Source organism: Microcebus murinus, chromosome 1 (assembly GCF_040939455.1).
Source record: "Microcebus murinus isolate Inina chromosome 1, M.murinus_Inina_mat1.0, whole genome shotgun sequence".
NCBI classification, from domain to species: domain Eukaryota; kingdom Metazoa; phylum Chordata; class Mammalia; order Primates; family Cheirogaleidae; genus Microcebus; species Microcebus murinus.
Genome location: NC_134104.1, coordinates 64,325,699 through 64,338,397, shown reverse-complemented (window position 1 = coordinate 64,338,397; position 12,699 = coordinate 64,325,699). Strand labels below are relative to the sequence as shown.

The following is a 12,699-nucleotide window of genomic DNA, read 5'->3' as shown; positions in this document are numbered from 1 at the left end:
CATGCATGGTGGGTCACAACTGTAATCCCAGCACTTTGGGAGGCTTAGGCAGGAGGATTGCTTGAGGCCAGGATTAAGGGACCAGACTGGACTATATAGTAAGACCCCTCTCTACAAAAAAAAGAAAGAAAGAAAAATTAGCAAGGTTTGGTACGCATGCCTGTAGTCCCATCTACATGAGAGGCTATGGTGGGAGAATCCCTTGAGCCCAGAAGTTTGAGGCTACTGTGAGCTGTGATCATTCTATTGCACTCCAGCCTGGCTGACAGGGTGACATCCTGTCTCAAAAAAAAAAAAAGAAAAGAAAAAAAAGAGGAAGCAAATATGACAAAATGTTAAAGTTTTTAATTCTGAGTGACAGGATATAGATGTTTGTTATTTTATTCTTTGAGTATTTCTGTATTTTAAACATTTCTACAAATTTCCATAAAAGTACATATATCCAGCCAAGGTCCTCCAGATAGATCCCTTTACTTTCTTTAAAGACAAATAAATTCTAGATAATCAGCATTAATATCATTAGTAAGAATTTCTCAAAAAAATTTTGTGTTACAAGTTTCAAAACATTGAGAAATTCTGATTGTGAGTCAGGTTTCATACTGCAGATGATGAAACAGGATGGAGCCATCGTCAAGGAGAATGCAGGGTCTTTTAGGCTTGTTGCAGCATGACTCCTGTACACACCCATCTGTTCCTCCCCCAGCCTCTCCTTCTTCCGATTCCACTTAGCATATCTGTGGAGAAAGCAAGACTTGCTTTGGGACATATTCATTTTCCTCTTGCCTCTTTGCTCTTTTTGGAACATGAAATATTCTATAGGCGGAGCTCTATAAAAACCCATGTCTCCACTCTCCCTGATCACTTCGGTTCCAGCATCCTGCCCAGCAAAGAACCCTTCCGCCAAAATGATACGTGGAGGCTTAAGCGAGGCCAGGCCCGCCACTGCAGAAATCCAGGAGATTGCTGATAAGGTGAGTTGACTCAGGGAAAAGTTAGATCCAAAAATCTTCCTTCATGTGTTGTCCTCATGGTGAGGGTGTGGGTGAAAGTGAGAACCAGAACATTGGGAATGTGTGGTCTTGTGCAGCCTTCCTGACAACTAAAGTGGAATACTGAGCTTTTCAGATGAAACCTCAAATATTCCCAACACTGTGAGAGTGGCCTTGAGCATTTGTCTTCTCCGAGCTTCATTTTCCCCCTTTGCAAAAGATGAATTTATATCGGATCATTTGTAAAGTTCTTACAGGGTATGATTTTAGGATTACTAATTCAGTTTATGATGAAATTTTTCTATTCTCACCAAGTGAGGCCAACATGTAACTAAAGTCTCAGGTTGTTAACAATTTGATGAAGTAGATTTGGAATGAGTTGCAGGGAGTTTTTAAAAATAAGTTGAATGAAGAACAATATTGTAAAGGCACTTACAAACTTCCTATATATTCGCCTAAATGGTGTTTTAGTCTTTTTGTAGTCAGAGGGTGATTAAACTAGTAGAAAAGAGAAGTGGGATAGTTGATGGTGATTCTAAAATGTTATAGGCACCAAAATTATTTATCTCAGGGAAAAATAGAACTCAATGTTTTTAGCAAGTTGATACATTTTCTAAGTACTGTTTCATTAACTATCTCCTATATATTAAAAATTTATTTGCATAGTTTATGAAAGGAAAATGCATACAAATTACACCTTTAGGTTTGTAATTTGTTGCCTTATTGTTTTGTATCATTCCTTCTTGTTTTTTCTCTCTGAAAAGTCATTAAATGTCACTGTTTGGCAAACAAGATCAGCTATTTGTGTGATTTAAGAGATAGGATCATCTATGTTCAGGAAACCCTCTAAGGAGCCAGACGTCTGGAATTCTACCACTGATTGACTAAATATTTCTCATTCAAGAGATCTTTAAAAAAATATACCTTGGAGCTTTTCTCCTTCAGAAGATGATATTAAGTCATTACTGACTTTATTTGAATGTCCTAATCAAGTCAACATTCTCGAACTTGAATGTGCACATGAATTATCTACAGGTCATGGTGAACTGCAGATTCTGATTCAGGAGGTATAGGGTGGGCCTGAGATTCTCCACTTTGTCAACAGAGAAGAACCCAAACCCGGTAAAATAATTTAAAGAGTTTTATTCTGAGCCAAATCTGTATAATCATGGCCTGGAGAGCCACACCCAAGAAGCCTGTTCATGTGGTCTGGCCATAGTTGGGTTACAGTTTGGTTTTACACATTTCTGAGAGACAGGAATTACACTTAAAGTCATAAATCAACACATAGAAGGCATACATTGGTTTGGCCCAAAAAAGCAGGGCATTTCAAAGCAAGGTATTACATGTTACAGGTAGTTTTAAAGATTCTTTCATTTGTGATTGGTTAAAGAAAGGAAGCTTTGTTTAAAGTCTTGGAATGTTTTAAGTTAAGGAAATCTATTAATCAGAGAAAAGCCACTTGACATATCACCAGATCCAGTGATCTGTTAAGTAAACTGATGACCTGAAGGAGTGATTTAAGCTTTGTCTTGCATAGCCTTAGACCTGTTAATGAGTTTCAAAGGGCAACTCCAGGAAGAGAAGAGGGCATGGTGAGGTGTGTCTGACCTTCCTTCTCATGGCCAGCAACTCAGCTTTAGGGTATTTCTGGGGTCCCCTGTCCAAGAGGACTTCCATTCAGTCTTCTGGGGTGCTTAATATTTTATTGTAGTTCACAATTTCTACCAGGCTCACAGGCGATGCTGCTGTTGTACAGGACTCACTTGCCCATAGGACCAGGGATATATGGCATCCTACAAAGCCTATGGGAGATGGGGCTGTAAAACTCAGGGTGCCAAAATAAAACTTCTCAATTTCATTTGTAAAATGAAGATAACACCTCTTGTCCTGCCAATCTCAGAGCTGTAAGGCCTAGGTAGGATAATGTGCAATAAAATGATTCGAAAATGAAAAAGAAATAGGCAGGTGAGGCATCACAGTTGTTTCCTTCAAACTTTTGACTGAAATCATTCCTGGCCCTTTATGAGAAGAGAGCTGTAGGGGGATAGGGAACAGCAGAGATTTGGAACAGAAAGGGTACAGAAAATTTTAATGACTTTTTAAAAAGCCTACCGCCTGGTTAGCAATAATAATAATTTTTTAAAATAAGAAGGTGCTGGAAGGCCTCGCATTGTTAACAACACCTATCTGTAAGCCACATCTTAGATTAGAAAATTAATTTGAAAGTGTGTTTCTGGCTGCTTCCCTCAGGCTCCACCTCTGCCAGAGAAGGAGCACCAGAGACAGTATCAACAACAGCTACCTCACCCCAGGAAGGTGTTTTGCAGTTTTAAAAGCCTGCCCTTCAATTCAACCTCGTATTCGATCTTCAAAACCTCTGGGTCAGGCAGGGAAACCATCGTGTCCATTGGTCAGATGATGAAACCAAAATTCAAAGAGGTTAAGAGTCACCTGCTCAAGAAGTGAGCTTACCCTAGCTTTTTCACACATGGTGGCAGAACATGGAGAAGCTCAGTGAGGTGGGAGAAACACGCTGAGGGGAGAGGGTACAGGAAACGTGTCTTCTCTGTGCACACACCAGCCTCACATTTCTATCAATATGGAAGTGAATACCAATGAGTCATTTCATGGTAGGTACATTTTGTGGATATTCTTTAGGTGTCTAGCCTTGTAATAAATATTGTAGAAGCTGCATAAGGGCTGTGAGATACGGTTGCTGCCCTGAAGGAGTTTGCAGTGTAGAGGAACTCAAGATAGCTGGAATATCTGATTAACTACTTTTACACAGTCATAGGTTTTATTTTTTTTTATTTTTTATTTTATTTTATTTTATTTTTTGAGACAGAGTCTTGCTTTGTTGCCCAGGCTAGAGTGAGTGCCGTGGCATCAGCCTAGCTCACAGCAACCTCAAACTCCTGGGCTCAGGCGATCCTCCTACCTCAGCCTCTTGAGTAGCTGGGACTACAGGCATGTGCAACCATGCCTGGCTAATTTTTTTTCTATATATATTAGTTGGCCAATTAATTTCTTTCTATTCATAGTAGAGACGGGGTCTCACTCTTGCTTGGGCTGATTTCAAACTCCTAACCTTGAGCAATCCACCCGCCTCGGCCTCCCAGAGTGCTAGGATTACAGGATTGAGCCACTGCACCAGGCCCAGTCACAGGTTTTAGACCATAAAAGACATTAGAGAGTGCTTGTCAAACATCCTTACTTTCAAGTGCATAATTACTGTGTAGTTTAGTTCCTCAGGTGTTGAACTCCTCATTATATGCCGGAGCCAGCCGGCGAGGTGCGGCACCTGGAGTTGGGGGCGAGGCTGAGAAATGAAGAGACAACAAAAAGATGGGGACGGGAGGACGGAGTCCTTGCTGACTGCCGTGCCTCGTTTATTTCAGTTGCTGTATTTATACAGATAAGAACAAAGGAGAAGAAAAATGCAAAGGAACAGGTGGTGCATGTCTTCATTAAACCAGAAAACAAAACAGTTCTTGTTTCTTTTAACCTTACGTCACTTTGATAGCCCCTTTCCTTGCTTAAGAAGTTTTCTAATCTACAACTTAACTTTTTTCTGATATCAAAAAAGCTACAAATACTCAACTATGATCACTCAGACAGTTCAAGGAAAGAGCACCCAAGCGTAATTAACAATTCTGAGAAAGGAGTGTGCAGGGCCTGGGGGTGGGGAGGCTATAAGCTACGAGGGCTGTGTGCACAGGATTACTTCAGTGACCTTCTATAACTGCTACTGTTATCTCCAGCACCCTCTGTGAGCTAGAAGAAAGGCCAAGAATGTCAGAGCTCTGAGTTAAGGCGCCAGGTGCTGTGTCTCAAGGACCCCAGTGTTCCGGGCAGCAACCGCACTTTAACTCTCCCGTGTTAGGGACAGCTCCCAACAATTATATCTTATCTGCCCTCTCTTGCAAGAGAGAGCCTTAGGGAACAAATCCTAAGCAAGTGTTGGAAGGTAGAGGAATAGTCAGGAGACTATAGTTTAGGAAGCACTTTCCCATTAATTATATCATTTATTCTCCTACAAACAAGCCCAAGAGGCAGGTATTCTTATAACCATCTTATTGGTGAGGAACTTGTATCAACTCCAAGATGATAGAATTAGTTAAGTCTCCATGCAGTGGTAGGCAAATGGGCAGGTGCTGGGAACCACATCTCAAGTGTGATTTGGGGAGGTTCAGGGAAGATCTCTACTACCCGTCATTTACTTCATAGTTTTATTCCTTTGATTTTTGAATATATTTCTATTTTTTAAAATCATCTGTTAAAATGTAGTATTCATAAAGGAGCTAAAGGTAATCAGCCTTCTCAGTCCTTATCCAAGAGCTTCTTAGTGAAATGCCGGCTGAAGGAAGAACCCCATTGGGGAGGGGGGAAGTATCAAAGAAAAGTCAAGCAGGTTTCCAAGGAATGTGACATCAAAGTAAAGAGGGAGGTTGGATGAGATCAGAAAGAAAGGAACGCCAAACAAAGGGTTTGGGGATTAAGAAAGCTTGAATATTTTTGAAGGCAGAGGAATAGGGCTTTCCCATCCTGAGGATGGCAGAGATTGAATGGGTCATTGTGGTGTCGTGTATTAAAGGATGCCAAAGATGCTTGGGTCCAGAGTACACTTGGAAGTAGCCTCCGCTTCCAAGATTCTTTGTATTAGTTAAGGGTCACAACTATACCCATCTTTTCTGTTGTGGGACACAAGTTGTCAGATGGAAAACATCAATTATGTGGACAGCACTGTGGAAAGGGTGGAGGGGGATGTGAAATGGTTCCTGCCCTCAGGGAAACTTGCACAACAGACAGGAGGTAAGGGAGACACATAAAGAAATACAAAGCCATGCGCAGCCTCCCTGGAACCTGTAACATGTGCAATGGAGACTCAAATAAATGCATGGCCCTAACAGCAAAATCCTCCGGATCATTATTACTGATGTATTATCTTATGTCATATGTAAATGAACATTAGATGAAATTCTAAGTATGTTTATATGATGGAAAGAAATGTTGTTTAATAATTATTTTTAGAAATAAGGGCTACGATTACACATGCAATGTGCACACAGACCCCTTAATAATAATCCTGATTGCTGAATACCATTCCTGACAAACACAGAACACACTTTTTGTCAGCCAGGACACCAGGCAAATACCTCATCGCATGCCATCCTGGGCACGCCCTGCAGTTCAGCATGTCATGGCTCTCACTCACCCCCATCCACACATTCCTGTTCCCCTCTCTGTCCACAGCGTCCTCCTCGGTCACTCTCCTGCTGCCACACACCCAGAGAACCTGCCATTCAGCCACACCAGGGTCCTCCAGGCACTCGCCTCCCCCCTTCATCAGAACATGCCCGGCCCACTCAGTCTCTCATGAAGCCTGGACCCCAGGCTGGGGTTTCCTACACTCCTCCACCTCTATTTCCATGACCTGGGAGTTCCTGGCATGCCAGGCCTGAGGTCACTCCCACTGCACCACTTCCTGCTTGGCATCTGCTCCAGGATCAAAGCACTTGCTCAAGGAAGGGCAGAACCCCAGAAACCTCACCCAGTTCAAATCTAGGAATTCACGCCCAACAACCGCAGCAGGACCCTGGTGCCAGGACATCCTTTCAGTCACATTTGCTGGTCATTGCCTAGAAACCCCATGGAGGCTGCTCAGTCCCTCCATCCCCGTGGTCCCTCCAGCAGGTGTCTCAGCTTCTGCCCTTCTTAGAGGACTGCAGGCAGCTGGTGAGAAATGCCCCAGTGACCCTGTCCCCCACTGGCTCTCCATCCTCCCTCCAGTCTTAGGCTCTGTCTCCTTTCTTCAGCCAGCCCTTCTTCTCTGAGCCAGGTGACTTCATTTCTTGCATCCTGGGTGCCTTGTCCCATATTTCCTCCTCCCTTCAAAACATAGATGAGAAATGTCCACAAGTCACCTCTTACCAGTCTGTTGTCCTTTCATGCTACTACCCAGACTCTCCTTCTGTACTCTGTAAAATGGCCCCAGATACAATCTATCCATGTTGCCACTAGTATCCTTCCATCCATTCTCTCCTACATTATGCACAGTCCAACTGCTTCTGTAGAATGATCGCATGTAGGGGAAACGCTTGGGTGTTGGGTGCCTCGTGGCTCAAATGCTCAGATCTCAGAGAACTACCGACTCACCAACATTTTGCTCCTAGCAATCAGAAAAGCTTGAATGACCCTAGGCTAAATGTATTTACCAGGTGCTTCTCCCTGGTAGCCTCCTCTCCTGGCTGGGGATCTATCAACAAACCCCCTCTGTTCCTTCCACCACAATCAGCCACCACCATACAAGACAGGCTGACAGAGCCAGAGGCCAACTGCATTCAGTGAGAGGTCTGTCTGTCTACCCCTGGGCTCCCGTCCACCACTCCCAGCTAGCCTTCATCCTCCTGCTGCCTACCCTGGTGAGGGGTCTTTAGCACCAAGCACCTTCTGAAACCAAGCTGCCTTCACTGACCAGCTCCCGTACTCTGCCCCTACTCCCCAGCTCCAACCTCATCACTCAGGTCCAAAGTATCCCACACTAAACCACACAAATCTGTTTTCCTGGAAAGGGGGAGGGAGGCTGCAGGTTGCAAAGGCAGTGAGCCAGAAATCAAGGTACACAATCACACAGGTGCCAGGGTATTTTAGGAGACAAACTACACAGTAATTATGCACTTGAAAGTAAGGATGTTTGACAAGCACGGGAGATCCATATGAGGAACAATTGGATCTTCTTCTCCCTCTCCTCCACCCTAGAAGACAAGCTGTTACCTTGGTAGAAGACTGGAGCTTTACTCTTAGCAGAAATTGAGGCAGAGGAATCATAGGAGACTCTAGCATCTCAGGCCCAGCTGAGGGTAGGAATGAAGGACCAATACTGAAAACCAGTGGATTCAGTAAAAGTTTGCACACTGAATTTGGGACCCTCTAGCTCCTTTCTCATGCTTGGTTCAGGAAAGCTGGCATCTAAGCATCTATCTCCCTGTGGTAGACAGAATGATGGCCCACCAAAGATGTCCACATCCTAATCCCTGGAACCTATGACTATGTTACCTTCCATGGCAAAAGGGACTTTGCAGGTGGGATTGGGCTAAGGATTTTAGATGGGGAGGTTATCTTGGATTAGCCAGGGTGCCCAGTGTAATCACAGGCTCATTTTAAGAACTGTACACAAATACTGTACTCTTGTTGGTAAATTTCCTTTGCATAGGGGTATGGGTTAGCAATTCTAAAGCTGTTTTATGCATATGCTAGAACTGAACAAATAAGTAAATACATTGAGAATAATGAGAACCAGACTTCTTTCTCAGTGTCTGAGAAAGGAGTTAAATATAAGGAAAGAGGAAAAGCTGAATGAATACTATAGTGTTGGATTATACTCACACACACACACACACAATGTATATACATAGTATATTATGTGTACACACACAAATGTGTGCATTTATATCTCTTTATACATATACAGATCAATAAAGATGTGTGTGTGAGAGTATACATAAAAATATTTGTAGCTCTTTGCATTGAGTGGGCCCAGAAGCAATGACATCTAGTAACAATGAAAATATAGTGATTCAAAATCTTGGATCTTAGGCCGGGCGTGGTGGCTCACATCCATAATCCTAGCACTCTGGGAGGCCGAGGCGGGTGGATCGCTCAAGGCCTAGAGTTCGAAACCAGCCTGAGCAAGAGCGAGACCCCATCTCTACTAAAAATAGAAACAAATTAATTGGCCAACTAAAAATATAGAAATAATTAGCCATGCATGATGGCACATGCCTGTAGTCCCAGCTACTTGGGAGCCTGAGGCAGGAGGATTGCCTGAGCCCAGGAGTTTGTGGTTGCTGTGAGCTAGGCTGACGCCATGGCACTCTAGCCTGGGCAACAAAGTGAGACTCTGTTTCAAACAACAACAACAACAACAACAAAAACCTCTTGGATCTTCAATACCATTCTCCAGTAAAAGGAGCCAGGGCCATTTTTCTTTGGAGATGTGATTGGTTCCAGGGGGCAGCAGGGAAAATTCAAGAAAAGCCTTCAATATGTTGTAGTTGCTCATAAAATGCTGGAGGCATGTTGAAAGGACACAGGCATCAGTGAAGACTCTCCCAATGGCCAAATCTAGAACAATTGAGCAACGAGATAAGTAGTAATGAATTCTAATCCATAGAATAAAAGAAATATGCATTATTCATATTAATAGAAAATAAGTAATTAAATAAATAAATAGGAGACAGAGAACAGCTCTTCCTTACAGTAGAATTCCAGTTAATAAACATACAAAGAATGATAGAAATGGAAAAGTCACCACTTGGCAACCCCCACAGTAATAATTGTTGTGGACAAGAAACATCAATGGATGCTGAAATTGGTGGATGAAGGTACGAAGAGAAACAGGACAGCTGCATAGTCAGACAGTGTCTCCTCACAAGACATTTATTATTATAATTACAAAGGGGAAAAATATTAACTTTACAGTGGAGAAACCTGGCAGACATCCTAACTAAGTGATCAAAATTAGTATCACTAGTAATGAAACAGGGATGGCAGTTCCTGATGGGATGCACTAGAGCATGTTATTCTTGTTCTGTCCTTACAAAAATGTAAACTATTGACATAAGAGAAGATCAAACAATCCCAAGTTGAGGAACAGCCTATGAATTATAAGATCAGTATTCAAAATTGTCAAGGTCGTGAATGACAAAGACACACCTAGAAATTAACCCAGATTGCCAGAGAGTAAGGAGAAAGATCAGAGATAGCAACTAAATGCGATGTAGGATCCTGTATCACATCCAGGAGCTGAGAAGGGACATTCTAGCGACCATTGGCAAAATTCTAATAATTGTATCACTTAATAATATTATACCATGTTAATTTACTGGTTTGGTTATGGTTTTGTAAGATGGCAACATTAGGGGAAACTGTGAATAATATAACAGAATTTAGTGTACTATTTTTGCAACTTAGGTCTAAAATTATTTCTAAATAGTTTAAAAAAATCAAATAGTTTGATCAAATCTCCTGTTTTTATCAATGAAAGATAAAGATAACTATTAGCTTTACAAATCATTACCATATTTCATCACCACACCAAGTTAATGTATAATAAATTCAGCCTAGAGCAACAAAATTGGACAATTTAACCCATGTAATCTTACTCAACATAGGTGCTTTCTGTTGAAATACTAAAAACAGCTTACAGATTTCGTCCCCATCTTTGAGGACTTTTAGGAGCACGAGGTTCCCAGATTGGTAAATCACATAAATGGAGTCTAATATAGCTTTGGTAATCTGTTTTTTCTTTTCTTTTCTTAAGGTTAAACCACAGCTTGAAGAAAAAACAAATGAGACTTATGAAGAATTTGAAGCCGTAAAGTATAAAAGTCAAGTAGTTGCTGGAACAAATTTCTACATTAAGGTTAGAGCTCAACATCCACCTTAGCTCTTAACAATATTATATTTCTCAATTTACATAAATGTTTCCTGTTTCCCCACCATATAATTTGTTTTTCTGGTTGTCCTAAATTAAGATACCCAAATGATACCTTCCAAATGGTAGGCTTTCAAATTTGGCAGATGATGTTATACCACTTTTCCTTGTGAATTGTGAACACTCTTTACTATTGATTCTCAAGTTCCAGAGATTGTATGGGGAAAACATTTCATAACAGTTCAAGGAGTGCTTGTTTTGTGGCCATGGCTATAAAGAGGTAGGATAATATTTCATCTGCTTGAAGGCAGAGGGTGAGACCAGCTCATATCTTGAAGCATATTCCACCTCAAAGCTGAATGATTCGGCATGGCGCTGTGGCCCAGGCCGGTATACCTAGCACTCTGGGAGGCCAAGGTTGGTGAATCACTCAAGGTCAGGAGTTTGAAACTAGCCTGAGCAAGAGTGAGACCTCGTCTGTACTAAAAATAGAAAGAAATTAATTGGCCAATTTGAAATATACAGAAAAAATTAGCCGGGCATGGTGGCACATGTCTGTAGTCCCAGCTACTTGGGAGGCTGAGGCTGAAGGATTGCTTGAGCCCAGGAGTTTGAAGAGGCTATGGCACTGACCAATGGCACTTTAGTCCGGGCAATAGGGTGAGACTCTGTCTCCAAAAAAAACTGATTAAGCTTGATATTTTGCAATTCTGGACGTCATTTGTGCCCAGATTGTAACTTAAAATATAACAAAATAAACCTGGGACCTATGCCCATTGCCATGCTATTAGCCTGCCCTTTCTCTCATAAAATAAGGTGGTGGATTTATGGAAGCAACGAGTCTAAGAGTGGTGGGTGGCCCAGCAATGCTGGTTCCCAAGGGAGAACTGCACCGTCTTTATGGGATTGAAGATCTTTCACTTGATGGAGGCTCCTCTGAGTGAATCCATTTCTTTTTCTTTTTTTTAATACCCTTCAGGTACACGTAGGTGGAAATCGTTATGTTCACTTGAAAGTATTCGAAGGTCTTTCTAGAGAAAATGAGGATTTCAAACTTTCTGGTTACCAGACTGACAAATGCAAGGAGGATGAGCTGACCGGCTTATAGCAGCATGTTCCCAAAGTGTTCTGGTTCCTTCCACCAGCTACTGAGAAATGATCCTTTCTAATAAATATAACCAAAAATAAAGCATTTCTTTTAAAATAAATTATTTCTTCCATTATTTCTCGCTTATTCTATTAAATAGAAATTACCTTTTCTTTCTCAAACTCAGTGTCATTGCTTTGCAGTATAAATTCTAAATAAATCAATGTCAATTGGAAATCGGGTAAAAATTAGTCAGGCCTAATGCAACTGGCTAAAGGATACGACCACCTCCACCACAGGCAGGCTGGATCATGGACTATCAGTTTACCAATCTCCTTGTTCCCTGTGGTTGCTGAGACCCCCAGCATTCCCTCTCTACCCTCCCAATTTAAAATTAAATCAAGTATTTTACAAAATATATTTTTATTTTGAAACAATTTTAAACTTACAGAAAAGGTGCAGAAAAAACCCCACTTTTTTCCTGGACATTTGAGAGTAAGTTACCTACCATGATGCCCCATCCCCAACTAATACTTTAGTGTGCATTTCCTACATGGCCTTGATGTTTTTTCCTACTTTTATCTATTGTTATGCTCTTTTAACATGAAGTATACTTAACAAGCAACAGACTATGTTTATGCATTTATTTAAGTCTTTTATTTTGGATGGTGAAGTGTTGTATGGACAATGTGTCGCATGACAGGGATGTTCTAAGAAATGTGTTGTAGGCAATGTCATCATTGTGTGAGCATCACAGAGTGTACTAACACAAGCGTAGATGCCACAGTCTGCTACACACCTAGGCTATCTGCCATCGCCTATTGCTCCTAGGCTGCCAACTTGTGCAGCATGTGACTATACTGAGTACTGTAGGCAGTTGTGACACCATGATAAGTATTTGTGTGTCTAAACATAGAAAAGATACAGTAAAGATACAGATAAAAGATAAAAAAGAGTACATCTCAATAGGGCACTTACCATGAATGGACTGGAAGCTGGTATGAGTGAGTCAGTGAGTGAGAGGTGAGTGAATGTGAAGGCCTAGGACATTACTCTACACTGTTATAGACGTTATAAACACCATGCACTTAGGCTACATGAAAATTTAAAATTTTTTTTCTTTCTTCAATAATAATCTTAGCTTACAGTAACTTTTTAACTTTATAAACTTTTAAATTTTTTAA

At 41.4% G+C, this 12,699-nt stretch overlaps 1 protein-coding gene across 1 annotated transcript; it reads left to right on the top strand.

The window, feature by feature from the left end:
• The first annotated feature begins 642 nt into the window (after positions 1-642).
• LOC105879761 (cystatin-A-like) lies at positions 643-11,636 on the top strand. Its single transcript, XM_012780237.3, has 3 exons — positions 643-971; positions 10,315-10,416; positions 11,408-11,636. The coding sequence occupies exons 1-3, from the start codon at positions 840-842 to the stop codon at positions 11,534-11,536; spliced, it is 363 nt and encodes a 120-aa protein (XP_012635691.1). The 5' UTR covers positions 643-839; the 3' UTR covers positions 11,537-11,636.
• The last annotated feature ends 1,063 nt before the right edge of the window (positions 11,637-12,699 follow it).